This window comes from Myotis daubentonii, chromosome 3 (genome assembly GCF_963259705.1).
Source record: "Myotis daubentonii chromosome 3, mMyoDau2.1, whole genome shotgun sequence".
Taxonomy (NCBI): domain Eukaryota; kingdom Metazoa; phylum Chordata; class Mammalia; order Chiroptera; family Vespertilionidae; genus Myotis; species Myotis daubentonii.
Genome location: NC_081842.1, coordinates 173102652 through 173122140, shown reverse-complemented (window position 1 = coordinate 173122140; position 19489 = coordinate 173102652). Strand labels below are relative to the sequence as shown.

Below are 19489 nucleotides of genomic sequence, written 5' to 3'. Positions count from 1 at the left end.
GCGCTCAACAAGTTGTGTTATTTCCCCTGAACAGTAGGTCGCGCGCTTAGGCGACCACAAGAAAGCGCCTTCTGTCTCTTGTGTCTTCCCACCTCCCTTCGCCCCTACAGCCCCTACTGGGTCTTGGGGAGCACGTGGGCCCGGAAGGCGGGGTGGCAGCGCGGTGGGCAGGGGAGCGGACGCGGGCCAGCGTCTCGCGCGGGGCCGGGCTCCTCGGCTTACGTAAGGCGCGAGCCCCGCGCGGAGGGCCGGGACCCGAGTGGGGGCGGGCGGAGGCGGCACCGCCCAGCGGGATCTGGGCTGCAAGCTGTGGGAGCGCCGCGTCCCGGCCGAGGTGTGTGCTTTTGCGGCTGCTTTGGGCGGAGAGGCGCCGGACTCCGGCTTCTCGCCACGGGGAGCGCATCCGTCAACCCGCGGCGGAGGTGGGCGCTGCGCTGTCAGTGCGGGCAGCGGGCGCAGCGGCTGCTGCGACTCTCGGGGATGTGACAGCCGCAGGGAAGGGCCGAGGCGCGGATTAAACGCTGCCCACGTGCGAGGACCCCGCAGGGGCTCAGCGCCCAGGCCTCCCGGTGGGGAGAGGTGCGCTTGTAGTCACCGCCGACCCGGGTTCCTGTGTGGGACTGGCTGGAGGATGCCGGGCTGCCCGACCCCTAACTCGGATGCGGTGTGGGGAGCGAGATGGAGGGGTCGAAGTGGGACTGCTCCGGTCCACCTCTGAGCCCCAAGGCTGATCGTGCCTGGGGCGGGGACGGGGGACTTCTCCCAGCTCCCGGCTCGGGGCGCGGAGGGCGGGGAGGTGCAGCGTGGCGCCTCACTCCGCCTTCCAGCCGCCCCGCCGCGGGCTGAAGGGAGGGGCTGCCTTATAACTCTCTCTTTCCCTGCAGGGCGGCCGCCAAGTCCCCGCGCGAGCGGCGAGTGTCAGGAGCCGGCGCAGGAGAATCAAAGTTCCCGGTGCGTCTCCGAGGCCGCTGTCCGGCTAGCGCGCGTGGCTGCCCCACTCCACGCGAAGGCAATGGCTTCCAAACTCCTGCGCGCGGTCATCCTCGGGCCGCCCGGCTCGGGCAAGGGCACCGTGTGCCAGAGGATCGCCCAGAACTTCGGCCTCCAGCATCTCTCCAGCGGCCACTTCTTGCGCGAGAACATCAAAGCCAACACCGGTGAGGGAGGTTCGGGGGCGAGGGGCGGGGGTGAGCCGAAGCGGGTTAGGCTTAGGCCGGGGAGGCTAACGGCCGGAGAGGGGCTGGGGCTCCTCGGGCCCGGGGCGCCCTTCCCCCGCCCGCGTGTGGTCGTGCAGCCTCCTACGTGCCGGGCCGCATGCAGCCGGTGGCCCGCGGCTGTACGCCGGGGGAGAAGGCCGACGCCCGCGGGGAGGAGGGTGGGCGGTGCGCGCCCTCCTCTCCGCCCGGGCTCCTCCTGCCTTGGGGAAAAGCCGGTAACCACGGAGCTGACAACGCCAAGCTCCTCTCCGGCCCTGTTTCCTTAAGGCAAAGCCGACCCCACTCCCCAGCGCCTCGCGTCCATCCCGGAGCCCACTCCTCTGGCCCTGCCCCCCTGCCCCCCGCCGAGCGCCGCCCACCTGTGGGAGTCCGCCGGGTGCGCGCTGGGGAACCTGTGGCGCCGCGGTGCTCGGAGCCGCGCGCTGTTCCAGCCCCTCGGTGTCACCTCAGGTCTCCGGGCAGAGACCTGCGTGGCTCTGAAAGGCCTGTCTGTTCCGTGGCCATTTGCTAAGGTAAATTCTCACCAGGAACTCCCCGGTCTCCAAGCCCGGGCCTGGCCGTGAGAAGACTAGTAGAAGACTAGATCTGATAAATTGCATATTGAATCCAGATTGCACAGAGCTGGCGTTTTGAGAATGCCTCCCTTGGCTTGCGTGATGATTTTGGGGATAAAGATCGCCTGATCTCCCAGGCTTTCAGGACAGCCCTCTTCCCTCTCCTTCCACCCCACCTTCACACCAGCTCATTAACTGGCATTAAAAGGCGAGAGGTAGCTGTTGTGCTGCGAGCGAGGTACATAACCCTCCTGGGATGCAGATGCTTATAATTATCAATTTCTTTATGAAAAGTTATTGCAAACGGGGTTCTTGACCATCGCTTCTGTTTCCAGTGTCCAAAGTGGTTATTATACAGGGATCTTTTTAAAAAATTTTATTGATTTCAGAGAGGAAGGGAGAAAGAGATAGAAACATCAATGACAAGAGAGAATCACTGATCGGCTGCCTTCTGCACGCCCCCTACTGGGGATGAGCCCGAAACCCAGGCATGTGCCCTTGACTGGAATCCAACCAGGGACCCTTCAGTCCGCAGGCGGACGCTCTACCCATTGAGCAAAACCAGCCAGGGCATTATCCAGGGATCTTGATTACAGAAGCACATATTAATTTGAAAAGTTAGGAATTAAGTATCTCAAAGGCAGAGTTTATTATGTCAAGCTGGTAGTAAAAGCAAGTTTTTACTTTGATTTTCAAGAACACTCCCGCCCTTCCCCCCCCCCCCCCCCCATCTCTTAGAAGGAAGAGCCCTGGTTACACCTGGAATTTTCTCTGGGAGGTTTAGTTACTTAAATTAGGTCTATTTTAATTTTAATACCACATTCTAATGCGTTTTATTTCAGAGTTTGGGGTGGTTCTTTCTGTTTTGGGGGAGAGCAGTGTGAGAGGGAAGGCTGGCTCTCTCAACCTAAGGGTTTTGTGATGAGGTCCCTTGTGCATGGTAGGGAGATGGAGGCATAGTGCGGGAAGGAAATGCTAGAGTGGGATTGAGCCCGTTTCTTAGCAATCTCTATACCTGACTTGTTTCCTTCTGGCATGAGGGGCTTCACACCTTTCCTCCTTGGGGCTGGCTTATTGGTCCTTTCCTTGTTTGTTTATTTATTTATTTATAAAATGTTTTCAGTGATTTTTAGGGAGGAAGGGAGAGGGTGAGAGAGACATCAGTTGGCTGCCTCCCTCTCCCCCCACACCAGGAATCAAACCGGTGACCTGTTGGTGCACGGGATAGTGCTCAGCCAACTGAGACACACCAGCCAGGGCTCTTCCATTTTTAAAGAGAATGTGACGGGAAGGGGTGTATTTCTGCTCTTAGAGGTTATGAAAAATTTCCACTTGCTCTTTTCCCTTATTCTCATTAGTTTTTTTTTTATTTAACTTTCCTTTGTTCTGCATTTTTAATTTCAGTTTTTATTCTCTTTCAAATACTTCCATCTCCTCTTCCTCCCTCCCAGATTTCTCCTTAGAGTAAGAAGAAGTGACTATGAAATGTTTAGATTACCTTTTTCTTTTTTTTCTGTTGGGAATCAAGTAGTTTTTGCATGAACCCGTTTAGAGAAGAAAAATAAAGGATAGCAATTTGTTTTTAAAGTGGCTTATTTCTAGTGGACTTGGAGACTGTTTTCAGATTATATTTCTCAGAAAGTCTAAGAGTCTTACTGCCCAGTAGATAAAACATTCCACAGTATTTATTTTTTGTTACCTGTTGTTTTCTTTCGGCTAATTCCCTGGTAGAGAAGCACAACAACCCCTGAGTATGTACCCCCTTTATAGCTGAATGTTTGAAGGAGATGATGAAACAACAAAACCCCAGGAAATAAAACCTTGGGAGGAATTTGAATTGGAAAGTAGCTCGGCCATCTGCTGCAGCTTCCACTAGGGCATACCCCTGTCCACATGGCTTTCTGGCAGCCTCTGCCTGGTGAAAAGCTGCTCCTTCAGGGAAGAGCTGCTCTTTGCTTCTGGGAAATCTTCCTTCCTCCACCTACCTTGGCAGACTTGGTCTCTTTTCTGCACATGGCTTGGTTCGATTGCTGAGGCCACATACAGTTATAACAAAGTGCAACCTATGTCAGTGACTCATCCTATAGGTACTTACTGAGTACCTGCTATGTGTCAAGCAGTGCTCTAGTGTTACCCGGGGAGAGGAGAAGATAAGGATGAAATGGGACAACAAATGGGTCCGGCTGCCTGTCACTACTTGAGCCAATTAAGCCGAGACAGAGTTGAATCACAAATGAGCATTTATTCCAGTAATGCTGGCAGTATGGGAGAGCAGCAGGTCATCTCCAAAAATCTACTCTGCACCCCTCCATGGTGAAGTAGGCAAAAGAAATAAGAATGGTTATGCAAAATGGGTATTACAGGCAATGTGGGCTGGGGCGTGCCTTGATTGGGCTACAAGGTTGTTAATCTATGATAATAGGAGAATGGACTTCATTCCAAGGCTGACTCCCAGGTCCCAGGGGCATACAGCCCCAGGTTAGAATGTGCCTTCCTTAATCAGAACAATGAAGGTTAACAGCATGATTAAGATTTCTTATGTCTGTAGCTAGTCCCCAATATTCTATTTCTGTCCCTAACAAGGAGACCTCCGTTCTTGTCTTCTTGAAGGAAAGATTTCAATCAAGAGACATAGTGTAGAAAAGTAAGCAAGAATTTATTGACCACAGAAAAAACATACTTAGGAGAATGAAACAAGAAGAGCATAGGAGAAGCAACAGGAGAGCCTAGGTTGGGCTGCCTTAGCTCACTGGGAAGTCAGAGAATAGGGGGCCTTGGGGACAAGGTTCAGGGGGTTAGCCCAGGAAGAGCTGCCAATTAGGGGATATGTTTTCATTTTCAGGGGTTTTAAAAGCCGGGAATTTAGGGGAAGTCTTAGGGCAGGTTAATAGAATATTCATTTGCTGATGTACCAAAATGAAAATGAGATTGTCTTTTTAAAATATATATATTTTAAAGATTTCAGAGAGGAAGGGAGAGGGAGAGAGATAAGAACATTAGTAATGAGAAAGAATCACTAATTAGCTGCCTCCTGCACACCCCATACTGGGGATCGAGCCCACAGCCCCCAGCACATGCCCTGACCAGGAATTGAACTGTGACCTCTTGTTTCATGGGTAGATGTTCAACTATTAAGCCACATTGGCTGGGCTAGTCTCTTAATTTGTCTGCCCTTAGGTGTGGTTGGCAAATGGCACTTAATTGGATTTCTGTTGTCTCTCTCTCTCTCTCTCTCTCTCTCTCTCTCTCTCTGAGTAGAGTGATTTAAGCTATTTACCCTCTGGTTGGGGAGAAATGCAAACCATTTATTCTTTTTTTGTAAAAATATTTTTATTGATTTCAGAGAGGAAGGGAGAGGGAGAGAGAGATAGAAACATCAATGATGAGAGAGAATCTTTGATCAGCTACCTCCTCCACGCCCCCTTCTGGGGATCAAGCCTGCAATCTGGACATCTGGACATGTGCCCCTGACCAGAATCAAACCCAAGACCTTTAAGTCCACAGGCTGAAGCTCTATCCATTCAGCCAAACCAGCTAGGTCCCTTAAGTATCCTTGGTTTACTGAAGATAGGAATTAATAGGTGGCTGCAAACTGCTCTTTAACTATATTTCTTAGTTTTCCTATTCCACTTGTCCTGGAATTTTACTAGCTTCTTACTATTCTATAGCACCAGGTGCTGGGGGCTATAGCAATATTGAGATGATCTTGTGCCCCTGTCCCTTCTACTTTCACCATGTCTCAGTTCCTCCTGGTAGAGGGATTTGGCAAACAAACAAACATAAAAGGAGTTCAACAATGGGTCAGGAATTCTATGGACACCTTCCCCAGAAAGAGTCAAACAGCCTCCAGCTATCAAATCCATTCTGTTTAATTAGCTCTGATTTTTGGTAAAAGTTTGTACTTACTATTTTGAGGGAGGAAAAATTTTCTTCTACCCTTTGTTAGAACATGGAATTGGCTTTATTAAGTGTTCATGAAGGGGAAACTTCCCATCTAGCAAGGAGAAGGGCATTCAGAAGGGTTGGCTAAGGGAGCCATTAACAGAAGAAAACAGATTATCTTTCCTTTGGAAGGGGTTGGGGGTGGGGAGCATGAAAAGATTTTTCATCATGCACATTTTAAAAAAATTCCTATACTAGAGGCCCAGTGCACGAAATTTGTGCATGTGTAGGGTTCCTAGCAGCTGCCAGCTGCTGGCCAAGGCCTCCCTTCCCCAGCTGCTGGCTGGGGCCTTCCTTTGTTCCGCCTCCTGATATCAGCATACATCATAGCGAGCAATCAAACTCCCAGTCTGTCAACTCCCAGTCTGTCGAACTTCTGAGGGGACACTTTGCATATTAGGCATATATATATATATATATATATATATATATATATATATATATATATAATTGGTCTTTATTTAAATGAATAATTTAATTTATCTTCCAATTACAGTTGACATGCAAAATTATATTAGTTTCAGGTATACAACATAGTGATTAGACATTCATATACCTTATGAACTGATCACCCCCATAAGTCTAGTACCCATCTAACACCATACACAGTTATTATAAGGTTATTGACTATATTGCCTATGCTGTACTTTATATCTCCATGACTTTTTATAACTGAGATGCTTCTTTCTTTGGGGGATATAGAGTGCCCAAGTAATAGATTACCTCATTGGTGTTGACCAGAAAGGTCTAGATTGGTTGATTAGGATTGTTTCTGGTGAGGTTAAAAATGTAATTAGACCAGGTATTAAATCTAGGTTTGGTATCATGGGTTTTTAGCACCAGTGAGGCCATTTTGGGGGCTTGTGGTTTTTCTCTTTAATACCTTCATGGTTCTTCTGGCTGGTCTAATAATCAAATTGACATGAGACAGATTAGCAGGAGAGAAACAAATGTTTAATAACATGTATCTTTACATCTGTATATATAGGGAAGACCCAGGAAAACAGTAACTTGCCAAAATGGCAGAAGCTATCACCTTAAATACCATCTTCATCTAAGGACAAAGGATGTTGGAGATGGAGAGTCAGTTATGAGAGGTCACCAGGAAAAGCACAATAAACAAGTATAATATTGTTATGCGTTGACAGTGAAGGCAGGCCTGCCTGGTAAAGTGAGGGAAGTACCCTCACAAATGGAGATTTCCTTTATACAGTGGGGCCTTGACTTACGAGTTTAATTTGTTCCGTGACGGAGCTCGTAACTCAAATTACTCGTATGTCAAATCAATTGTGAATGAGTGAGACATGTGATGCTGGGCTGATGTTGTGGCGTTCCCTGTGACGTTCGCTGCTCCAACTAGTGGTGTGGTATCTGAAGCTGGCTCGTAACCCGAATTTTAGCTCGCAACTCAAAGCAAAAATCGGCCAAGAGACGGCTCGTATCTCAAAAAACTCGTTAGTCGGGACACTCTTAAGTCAAGACCCCACTGTAAATGTAAGTGTTCTTTACAAAGGGTAACTTCTACTTAGTTCTCAGAGCTTCTCCCCTGTCTGCTGCTATTTCTTAAAATTAACCCGTCTAAAATAATCACTATCCCAAAGAGGCAGATTTTGGAGTGGCAAGTGCTGTTCCCCTCCAGTCCCATCTTTGAAACTTCAAATAAGAAGTTTCACATTCCAGGAGCAATGCTGGTAGATTGTTCAATATCTTATTAAAGGTGCCTTAATCGTGAGACTAGGTCAGGTCAGTTAAGCAGTTGTCTCTCATTTCAAAATGTGGTCTGGCAGGTGAGCTCCTGACACCGCATCCTGAGCAAACAATCAGGTAATTAATAAGAGGCATCTCTAGAAAACAAAAGAACAACGGTTAATAATTGGAGCAAATTGTAAATCAGTTTCTGAGCCAAGGGACAGCCATCGAAGATTTCAAGATGTCAGGCTCAAAGCTTCTGCTGCAGGTTGAAATGTCTCTGACGTCATCATGTGTTCTGGAAAACTTAAAAAATATATTTTTTTTATTGATTTCAGAGAGGAAGGGAGAGAGAGAGTTAGATAGAAACACCAATGATGAGAGAGAATAATTGATCCGTTGCCTCCTGCAGGCTCCAAACTGGGGATTGAACCCGCAACCAGGGCAAGTGCCTTGACCGGTAACCGAACTGTGACCTCCTGATTCATAGGTCGACACTCAACCACTGAGCACACATGCTGGCCAGGCTCATGTCTGCTGTTCTTAAAATTAACCAGCCTAAAATAATATCCCAAAGAGGCATATTTTGGTGTGACAGACTCTGCTTCCCTTCACTGTAGATTTGAGATTAGCCTTGTTAGCTGTCACACATTAGCTTTGCCTCGTCTGCCTGGAGCCATGCAGGCTGAGACTTATCAAGTACCTTATTTGAAGACTCACCCCAAATTTTTGGCTCACTGCGTAGGTAAACAGAAGAGAGAGTTCTCTTAGATTGACAGGGGCTGGGCCCTCAGTCATCACTGTGTGTGTGTGTGTGTGTGTGTGTGTGCGCGCGCGCGCGCCCATTCACACTTTTTATGTGTAGTGAGAGCTTCCTTTGTTGAGTGCTGGGTGACTGAAACCTTCCTCTGAAGATGTGAGAATCCTGTGTTAAGGTTTGGACAAATACTGGTGTTTTGAAAATCACATTATTCTGGACTGGGTCTATCTTAAGTTCAGGAAAGTTAGCAGATTTTTATTTGAAAGCATCCTGGACTTGACTGAGAGAAAAGATGCTCAAGGACAAGCCTGTTTCTGCTCTTAATTACTAACTGCAGCTCTTGCTGGGGTTTGCAGATGGGACTAGCATTTCAAATTAGACTATGGTCTGAGTCTCTCTTCTCTGAAAAGATGACCTAGTTCAGAGGGTTCAGGGTTTGGGGGCATTTTTGAGGGGTACTCATTAACACTAGATTGCCCAAGGAAGTCATTTTGACTGCTTTTTAATTTCAATTAGAAAAACAATTATGTATATAAGGACACAATGTCTTAGAATTTTGTGACTTTTTGTACAACATATAAATGCGTTTATTAATAATTGTAGTTACCTCCCCCTCCTTCATTTCCGGTATATATATATGTGTTATACCTATATTGCCCAAAAGCAGTCATTTTGACTGCTTGGGGAAATTTTAGACTCTTATTATTGAATTGAGTAAATTTCTTATATGACCAGTTCGGCTCTGTATTGAAATAACAGTTTTCATTTTTTTCGATTACCGTCATATGATAACATACAAGTACATGATAAATTGTCGATACTTGATAAGTTGCAGTTGCTCAATAAGCTAAACTAGTACTTGTTATTCGAATCTTTATGCAGTGATACTTGTTCTAATAAGTTGTTTATTTTATTTCTTTTGCGCCCTAAATTCATGAAAGAAATGTCGAATAGAAGTGAGTTATTGGAAAAGCTAAGGAACATAAGTGAAGAGTGCTCCGATATTATCCTTTCACAATGCAGTCATTTTGACTGCTTTTGGGCAATATAGGTATATACTAAATTTCAGTCTTTCTAGTGTTAAATATAAGTGTATCTTTCTGTGTAAATGAAAACTTACATTAAACAGAGATATTGGATGATAGAGAAGCTGGGTTAGAGAGACTTGAGAGACAGATTTTAACAATATACCTAAAATATTATATAGTTAGCCTTTGTGTAGATCCTACAGGGTTCTTGGCTTATTACAGGATTTATAGAATGTGTTATATTCCATTTTTTTCTCTAGCTTGGTGAGAGCGGGGGTATAACCCAGGCCACGGAGTCTGACCAATTTTGAAGCATCTCCTTAGTCTGCAGGTCCACTCCACACCCCCTTACCTTCTGGTTCCTTTGAGGGTTTTTATATATTGTAGAGAACTATTTGTGACTGGAACCAAGTGTTCCATTGTGGCAGGCTGGCACGACCATGGCATACTCAGCCCCACATTGGGCACCTAATGTGCCGCACCAGCTCAGCCAGGTTCAGTGAGCCCGAGTGGGGGCGGTGAAGGATTGAGAAAAGACAGACAAGAGAAGAAAGCTGGGTCTCGGCGGGACACCGCCCTCTTTGATGGAGAGAGCGCCATGGACCACAAGCCTTGTCTTCATTTTCTAGCCAGATTCCACGAGGCCAAGTAAGGGCGTGGTCAAGATGTTTACAACATTCTCGTGGGTTTCAATCCTACTCAATTACATGCACCTGAACTCTATCAAGCCCACATCACTCAGACACGTGGGGCCACGTGTTCGGACCATAGGTTCAAGCTTACAACTATAGCTGTTGGCTATAATTGTGCTGGGAGGGCTCTGTCCTCCAAGCTGGGACTTGCACGTGGCCATGAGAGGACCGTGCCCTCTCATTAGTCCTAGGCTTGAACCTGTCCAAACACTGTAGCCGCTCTCCACATTCCATGACAGTAGGTCTCAGCCACAGGAGCTGCTGAATCTGAGCATTCTTTCAGTGCTGTCATTTTTTTAAAGTAGCTTTTTCTGATCATGCCTTTTAGGAGAATTAGTAAATGTGAAAATGGAAATAATTGAAGAGACAATAAAAATTACCCATAATACTACCCTGACACCTGAAATTTGTTATTTTATTTTTTTCTTTCCTGTGTCTTTGTCCCACTACCCCCAACAAACTAACTTGGGGTTATATTAATTGATAACTTTTGCCCTCCCACTTAGATAGATGTATGTATGGTGGTAATTTTTTTTCTGCTTTTTTAAAAAAAAATTTTAATGGATTTTTTTAAGAGTAAGGGAGAGGGAGAGAGAAACATCAATGAGAAACATTGATTGGTTGCTTCCTGCACCCCTCCCCTCCCTCGCTGGGGATCAAGCCTGCAAACCAGGCATGTACCCTGACTGGGAATCGATCTGGTGACCTCTTGGTGCATGGAATGATGCTCAACCAACTGAGCCACACTGGCCAGGGCTTTTCTGTGTTTTTAAAGCTTCTTCAAGCATTTTTAAAAATCCTCACCCGAGGATATGTTTTTATTGACTTTAGAGGGAGAGAGGAAGGGAGGAAGGCAAGGAGAGAGAGAGAGAGAGAGAGAGATGTGAGAGAGAAACATTGATCAGTTGTTGCTTCCCATACACATTCTGACGGAGGATCGAACCTGCAACTAGGTATGTGCCTGACCAGGAATCACCCTGCAACCTTTTGGTGTACAGGATGATATTCCAACCAATTGAGCCACCTGGCCAGGGCTCTTCAAAAGCATTTTTAATTTCTGTTATTCCATTTATTCAGCAGATATTTTTTGACTACGTACTCATATCTATTTGTTTTTAGAAATGCGAGTCCCCAGAGAGGTGAGAGGATGAGGAGGTTGAGAGGGCAGATGAGTCCATATGGAGAAAACAGGATAGTATTAGATAGAAGAATATGTTATGAAGGAAATGAAATGGTGAGGAGTTAGTAATGAGGGTTAAGGTGGCTATATCCTAGGTGGTGTGATTAGTAAAGTTCTCTCTGAGAGATGAATAGCCATAGGGATGAACATGCAATGATCTAGGACAGTGATGGCAAACCTTTTGAGCTCAGCGTGTCAGCATTTTGAAAAACCCTAACTTAACTCTGGTGCCATGTCACATATAGAAATTTTTTGATATTTGCAACCATAGTAAAACAAAGACTTATATCTTTTTTTTTAAAATATATTTTATTGATTTTTTACAGAGAGGAAGGGAGAGAGAGAGAGTTAGAAACACCGATGAGAGAGAAACATTGATCAGCTGCCTCCTGCACACTCCCCACTGGGGATGTGCCCACAACCAAGGTACATGCCCTTGACCGGAATCGAACCCGGGACCCTTCATTCCGCAGGCCGACGCTCTATCCACTGAGCCAAACCGGCTAGGGCAAAGACTTATATCTTTGATATTTATTTTATATATTTAAATGCCATTTAATAAAGAAAAATCAACCAAAAAAAATGAGTTCGCGTGTCACCTCTGACACGCGTGTCATAGGTTCGCCATCACTGATCTAGGATCACAAGTGTTTGCAGGAGAAGCAAGGGCCAAGGGCCTGAGGAGAAAACAAGCACAGCTTGTTTGAGGAACAGAAAGAAGGCAGTATTTTTGGATCCTTACGAGCAGCGGGAATGTGGAAAGAGGTCAGGTGAGAGCGATGAACAAATATGAGCCGCAAGGGTCCTGGAAAAGATTGGATTTTATTTCATGGTACTGGAAAGCTATTGAAGGGGTTTTAAATAGGACAGTCACTTTTGGCTTGACCGAAAATCTTACCTTTGGGATGCTGTGTGAAGTGACTGCAGGTGAGCCAGAGTGGTGTCCAAGGAAAGGGTTGTATCTGCTCCATATCACCTTTTCCAGCTTCCATTGTTTGTGCTTCGTCTTTAAGGTTCACACAAACACTGTGCCACTGTAGTTTATGAAACTTTCAAATTTCTGCTTCAAACTTCCTGGAACTCAAGCGGTGGCAGTTGATCATGAAACTAGTAATTCGAGTACTAGGCTATTAGCTATAAATCCACCCATTATACACGACATATTAAATTGCCGGTTTCCTTTCAAATCTACCAAGTATATTGTTCAAGGGCATTACAATGTACCATCTACTCTTCAGCACTCTGTGCGGTCCATGTTGTGAGATTTAAGGACTTGGAAATTATGTTTGTCTCGTACAGCTTTAGACAGTATGCTTTCACAGCGAGTCAGATATGACAACCATGTATTATTATTGTCTTTCAGCAGACTACATTGGTTTTTCAACGCGTGAGGAGGTAGTAGAGCAGTGGTTCTCAACCTTGGCTGCACATTAGAATCACCTGGGAATCTTTTTAAAATTCTGATTTCTGGGCTTCATCCCCGGAAATTCTGTTTCTTTGTTACTAATGTTGTGGCCCCACCCCATAGCAAAGAAACAGAATTTCTGGAGGATGAGGCCCAGAAATCAGGATTTTAAAAAGATTCCCAGGTGATTCTAATGTGCAGCCAAGGTTGAAAATCTCTGTAGTAGAGGCTTTGGATTACTCTGTGCCTTTCTCCAACACTTGCAGTTTGGTTCCCAGGTTGGCCTTTATGGGACAGAAGGTCTCATTTATAGAGCTTCACAAAGTCCAAGTAGATGCTGATTTTATATTTTAACAGCCTCACTTCTATATTTCAAGAATTCTTATACTGGTTAAATGACAGGTCAAGCAGCCCTTACTTAGCCAGTGAGAGTGACAGTATTGAAATAATGCAGAGTTACCCCTGCTCATCAAATTGCCAAGAATCTAGAAATCAACTGTTTTTCTGTTCTTCAGCACTTTCTTCTTGATCAGCAACCGGTGATGCTGGCACTTTTTGAATTCTTGTGACTTGGTCATTATAACTAACATTTGCATTGAGTCAAGCCCGTGCTAGGCCCGGTACTGGCTGTTGTGTGCATATTATCTTTTAGTCCACACACAAATCTACAGAGCTGTTGTTACTAGGTCACTTTGAAAATAAAGAAATGGCCTCAGAGGTTGAGTTACTTGCCGTAGGTCCAACAGCCAGTTGGTAGAGAAGCTTGCATTCCAACTTGGGACTCCGTAGCTAGGGATAAAACTTCCCATGCTGCCATTCAGGTACTCCAGTAACTAGTGAAATGTCCATTCATGTCTCATAAATGCCACATGGGGACCGTGGACAGCAAGGAATTACTGCAGCTTAGTTATCCGCAGGTGCACAGAGATTCAACTGGTTCTTTAAGGGTAGGCTAGAGGTCCGTGGTTTGTGTCCCTAAAACATTAAACATCTAAAAAAGGAAACATTGACTTCCTTCTCCCTCCTCCAAAAAGGACTAAGAGGTCTAGCACAGAAACCATATGTTATTGTGGGGAGGTAGAAGTTGCTTTTTATCATAATGGTACGAGTTCTGGAATAATACCTGAATTTGATATTTCATTAGTCAAGTGATAGACCTTTCTGTGCCCACATTAGGTATAGGGAGCCATTGAAAAATAAAACATGGATTCTACCCACAAGACACTTACAATCTAGGGTTCTAGGTTCTGTATTATGTTCTCATGAGGCATGGCAGAGTGTATGTGTGGGGGCGAAATGTTAACATCATGGACCAGAAGGGGAGGGCATTGTTCAGATGTACCTTTCTCCAGTAATGCCTTTCACACTTACTAATCTCTCAAAGTCTATCTTCCGTTCATCGCCTCCGTGAAGCTTTTTCCACAGCTGTTGCAGCTGCATGTCATTTTCTTCTCTGACATTTCTTTTATTGCTAATCTGCACTTATAATATGGTATTCATTATCACCTCCCTGTAAGATGATCTGTTTCATAACTTTAGTTATAGTCTGTTGCCATCTGAATAGTAAATCCATTAGTGTCAGTTCAGTTCAACAAATGTTTTTGGCAGGAGGGAAGATGTGCTATATACAAGGGAAAAATAATCAAGATAACCTTGAATTCCTTATGTCTTATACCTTATCTCTTGTGTAAGAACTACGAAGAAAACACAACAGTGCAATGCCGGACAGTGACTGGGGAAGACCGCTTTAGAGTGTGGAGTTGGAGAAGGTCTCCCTGAGGTGATGTTGAAGCTGCGCACTGAATGAGGGTAGGGGCCAGATGTGTGAAGATTTGGGGACGGAGGGAACAGCAGGTGGAAAGAGCCTGATGTAGGAGTGAGCTTTCCATCAGGGAAGAGAAGAGGAAGCAGGTGTCTGGAACACCGAGGGAGGAGATGGTAGAAGATTTTTAACTCTCATTACTTCAGTGGCTTAGTAATTAAAAAAAAAATCAAGAATCTCAGCTTGGAATAAAATAAAAGTGTAAGAGCTCCTTTCCAGTAAGCTCATGGCTTTGTCTCAGTTTTCTAGGGTTTTTAGGAACTAAACACTATGCATAACAATGAATGTGTTAAGTTTAATTATTTGTTCCATTGCTTAATGTCTTAGAGTTGGAAGGGATTTTAAGTCCTTCTGTCCAAGTGGCCATTCTGTGCTGGATCCTTTGGACCCTTTCTATAGCAGCTGACAGCCAACTTGCCTCCTCTGGATCAGGCTCTTTCATTGCTGGACAGGTCTAATTGTTGGGAGATTTTCCCCTTATACTGAGATGAAAGCCAACTTCTTCAAACTGCTACCCATAAACTGTCATCTACTTGTCCAACTTAAGTCTCTTGGAGCCACATAAATTAAATCCATTAATTCTTTAGAAAATTGAAAATAGTTGCTAGGCACCATTTGCCTGACTTTTAAGTTCTTCTCCCCCCCCCATCCTCCCTCCCACAAGCAAAATAGTCCTAGTTCCCTCAACCATTCTTCCCATGATATCATTTCCAGATTCTTTTTCAGCCTGTTTCACTGACCCTTTTTGACGGCAATGTCCACTAACATCTGCCTAAATGTGGTGAGACCGTTGTAGCTGAAGTGGATTTATTTCTAAATTCTACCCTCTTTGTAAATGAACACATTATTTGGGAGTATTTGTGAACATTGTCCTGCAATGTACACTGTAGTTCAATTAGCCTCCTAACACTGACAGTATTTGAGGGTATGTACCAGGTTCATCTCAGAACCTAATTACTGGCACCAGCTACTTCAGGCCACTCAAATCTGTCCTTTCTCTTTTTTTAAACTATCACTTTATTTATTTTTAAAAAATATTTTTATTGATTTCAGAGAAGAAGGGAGAGGGAATGAGAGAGAGGGAAACATCAATGATGAGAGAGAATCATTGATGGGCTGCCTCCTGCACACCCCCTACAGGAGATCAAGTCCACAACCTGGGCATGTGCCCTGACCAGGAATCAAACCTATGAACCTCCTTGTGCATAGGTTGATGCTCAGCCACTGAGACACAACGGCTGGGCTGTGTAATCTTGGCCTTTTAAGTGAGGATCCAGACATCCCCTCTCTCCTTGGCTCATTCCAAGAGTTAAGGTGGCTAAAGATTTAAAGATTAAATTAGAAAAATTCCAGGAGTTTGGTGGAATTAACACAGTGTAAACATCACAGAACATTGATTAGAGATGAATACGTCAAGACTAAATTTGCCCAAATTGTCATTAATTATAGTTTATTTGGATTGTTTCCCACATATTTCTTAAAATTAAGGCCTATATAGATTTATGTTGAATGCCTTAGTGATGCGAAGCTCTGAGAGGTAGTATGGCGTCTTTAGAGCATGGACTCTGAACCACATAGCTGAGTTTGGAATCTGACTTGGCTACCCTAGCTCTGTGATTTTAGGCAAAGTGGCTGCTTTTGTTTATTCACAAATGAGAGTAACTGTAGAGCTACCTCATAGGGTTTCCTCTGAGTATTAAGTTAATATGTGGTGGCAGGGCTGAGGCAGGGCGTGGGCAGTCTTGTTGAGTGAAAAATTTAAGGGGGTACCAAAATTCAATAAGTAATAGTTTAATGCAATAAAATGAAAATATCAGTATTTTACGTATTTTTTATTTATTGTTTTTAAATTTAAATTTTATTGAATTTATTTGGGAGACATTGGTTAATAAAATTACATAGGTTTCAAGTGTACAATTCTATAATACATGATCTGTATATTGTATTGTGTGTTCCCCACCCCAAGTCAAGTCTCCTTCCATAACCATTTATTCCCCTCTTACCCTCTTCTATCTCCAACAACCCCTTTTGCTTTATTTTTGCTAAATCTCTTTATCTTTTTCATCCAACCACCACCCCCCGGCCCCAATAGCTTTCAGTCTGTTCTCTGTATCTGAATCTGTTTCTGTTTTATTTTGAGTATTAGATTCCACATATAAGAGAAGTCATATGGTATTTATCTTCCTCTGACTGGCTTATTTCACTTAGCATAATATTATCCAGGTCCATCCATGGTGTCACAGAGGGTGAGATTTCCTTCCCTTTTATGGCCAAGTAGTATTCTATTGTGTACATGTATCTCAATTTTTAATATCAATATTTTAAGTAAATACTAGATTCAGTAGGACTGAGGTTAGGATATAGTCAGTGAGTTGTACAAGTGCAGGGTTGGATCCTGTCTTTATTTAAAAATTTTCATAGCCTTTCATCGCGGTTATTTTGTATTTTGATATTTTGAAATATTGCAACAAAATGTTATTTGTCTTGATTACTGGATGTGTTCCCCCCCTTCAGTTCCCGGTCCCCAAGTTGAGTGCCTCACTCATCTCACCCAACTAGCAGGCCAGTGTGTTGGTGTTTGTTGTTGGTAGTGGGTTTCCAGCTGCCCTTCTATGTTCTTCTGGCTGGACTAAATCAGACTAACATGAGACAGATTAACAAGAGAAAGACCAGATTTATTGCATATGCACATATGGGGGGTTCCCTAAGAATATGAGACCCAAGAACAGATGGGGCAGTTAAAGGCTTATATGCCATTGTGAGCAAAGGAGAGTGGGGAAGGAGTTGTGATTTGGGACTTCAAAGGGCCGGAAGGCAATTCACATGGAGATTGAAAAGCACATATTTGGTAAATAAGTATTTGCTGGATCATCTTGACCATGGGAACTGGGAGGACTTGTTAGATTCCTCCCTATCACACTTTGTTCGTGTTAAACTACAGTTATCTCTGATAATAGTTCCTTCTTGGAGCAGGTCCTCTGTCTAAATTCCTTTTAGACAGGGGGAAGGTCAATGGTTTTTCCTGAGTTCGTTTCTTGAAAATAACCAGCTTACAATGATCAATATCTCAAAAGGCATATTTTGGGGTGGCAGATTTTGTTTTACGTTAATTGCTATGATATTCTGTAGAGGAAATGAATTCTAAGAGCCTAGTGGAAGGATTAATTTTCTCCCAACATAGATATTTCTATTAGTTGTCTCAGTGCCAGTCAAAATCTTATAATCAAGGTCAGTTTTAGGTTCTGAATGTCAGGTTTCAAACTCTGCTGGAGCTCAAATCCCAGAGAATAAAAAATGGGAACACTTAGCTTATGTCTGGAGGAACCTAGCCAAGCCAAACAGCACTGAAATATTGCTTGTCCTTGATGGCCAGGGCTGTGAAAGACAGCCACAGATGGTGGCTGAGCCATAGCTGGAACTACTGTTAGTCTGTTCGAGATGCTCTAAGTGATAGGAGCCAGGAATCCACCCACTAGGGCTGGGGGAGGTGGGTGGGAAGTGGTGTTTCTAGAAGTTAAATTATGATGATAGAATCTTTCTGTAAATCTGCATCTATTCCAATTTGCTTTCAGTTATGTAGACCTGATTATAAACATGTCTTAGAAATCTGTTTTATAATTAGTGGCCCTTGAAAGGCAGGAAAAATGTTGCAGAAACAATTTTTTAAAGCTTTATTCTTGGCAGTCCAAGTGTTACACAAGACAAGGCAGCTGTTATCTGTTGGGGCATCATCCCCATTGCCGTGGTGTCTCTTCCTCCTTCCCTCCTTCCCTCCAATTCTCTCTTTGATCTTTTTTTTCCTTTTTGACACAGATTTATTCAATGATACTTTCTGCACAAAGTAGTAGAAATAGTTGCTCTTACGTGAACTGGATGTTGTTGATGCTTTGTATAAAGTAGGTGGAGGTGAATAAACTAATAATCATTATAGCTGCTATCATTGGCTTTGATTTAAATTTATCTGAATTTTCTCCTTTATTTTTATTTTTAGTTTAATTTTTAAAAATATATTTTTATTAATTTCAGAGAGGAAGGGAGAGGGAGGAAGAGCTAGAAACATCAATGATGCGAGAGAATCATTGATCAGTTGCCTCCTGCACACCTCCTACTAGGGATTGAGTCCACAACCCGGGCATGTGCCCTTGACCAGAATCCAACCTGGGACCCTTCAGTCCACAGGCTGATGCTCTATCTACTGAGCCAAACCAGCCAGGGCTGTCCTTTTCTTTTTTTTTTTTTTTAGATTGCAAAGAATGTACTTGAGAACTAGAATGAGTTTAAAACACAACTTTATTTTGTTGGCTACTGCCAGACATTACTGCCTTGCTGTGGCGAGCTGACTCAACTGCATGAGTTTGATTATTTCCCCCCAAAATCTTTTTTTTTTTTTTAAATATATTTTATTGAACTTTTACAGAGAGGAAAGGAGAGAGATAGAGAGTTAGAAACATCGATCAGCTGCCTCCTGCACATCTCCCACTGGGGACATGCCCGCAACCCAGGTACATGCCCTTGACCGGAATCAAACCCGGGACCTTTCAGTCCGCAGGCTGACGCTCTATCCACTGAGCCAAACCGGTTTCGGCACCCCCCAAAATCTTTTTATTGATTTTTAGAGAGAGGGGAAGGGAGAGGGGCAGAGAGAGAGAAAGAGAGGGAGAGAGGGAGAGAGGGAGAGGGGCAGAGAGAGAGAAAGAGAGGGAGAGAGGGAGAGAGAGAAACATTGATGTGAGAGCAGAACATCCATCTACTGCTTCCTGCACTCCCCCTACCTGGGATCCAACCCGAAATCTTGGCATAGCCACACCGGTCAGAGTGAGTTTGATTATTTTTAGAGACTCCAGTTCAATTTGTTAACAACAAAACAGGGATGGGAAATTATTGTCTCAAAAAGAATGTATGTCACCTTCTTTGTACCAATTTTTAGAGCACAGCTGTGGCAGCTGAACTACATATGCCTGCTTTGTTTTCCTCCTGTCATTTGGCAGGTGGAGAAAGAGTGAAAGTTTTAAAGTGAGTCTAAAATTAGTATATCTGGTGCAGCATTCAATTTCCTGTAAGTGCTATTTGGAATAGCAATATGTAGCAGAAGAAGATACAGAGATGTGAGTATAGAAGAAGCTTAGAGGTTGAAATCCAGGGGCCAGTGCAGTTTGATTCATGAAGGAAATATTCTCAGATATCTAGGAACTCATGGAAT

The 19489-nt window shown here is 44.1% G+C and overlaps 1 protein-coding gene across 4 annotated transcripts in view; it reads left to right on the top strand.

Moving 5' to 3' along the window:
• Positions 1 to 216: 216 nt before the first annotated feature.
• The window catches only part of AK4 (adenylate kinase 4), a 56980-nt gene continuing 37707 nt past the window's right edge, over positions 217 to 19489 (top strand). Inside the window, exons 1-2 of one of the 4 annotated variants that reach the window (XM_059689285.1) lie at positions 217 to 334; positions 885 to 1157. In XM_059689285.1, the coding sequence (XP_059545268.1) occupies positions 1013 to 1157 (145 nt within the window). In that variant the 5' untranslated portion in view covers positions 217 to 334; positions 885 to 1012. Of the gene's footprint in view, positions 570 to 674; positions 693 to 884; positions 1158 to 19489 lie in introns of those variants that run through there. The other 3 variants (XM_059689286.1, XM_059689284.1, XM_059689283.1) reach the window with 3 other exon arrangements.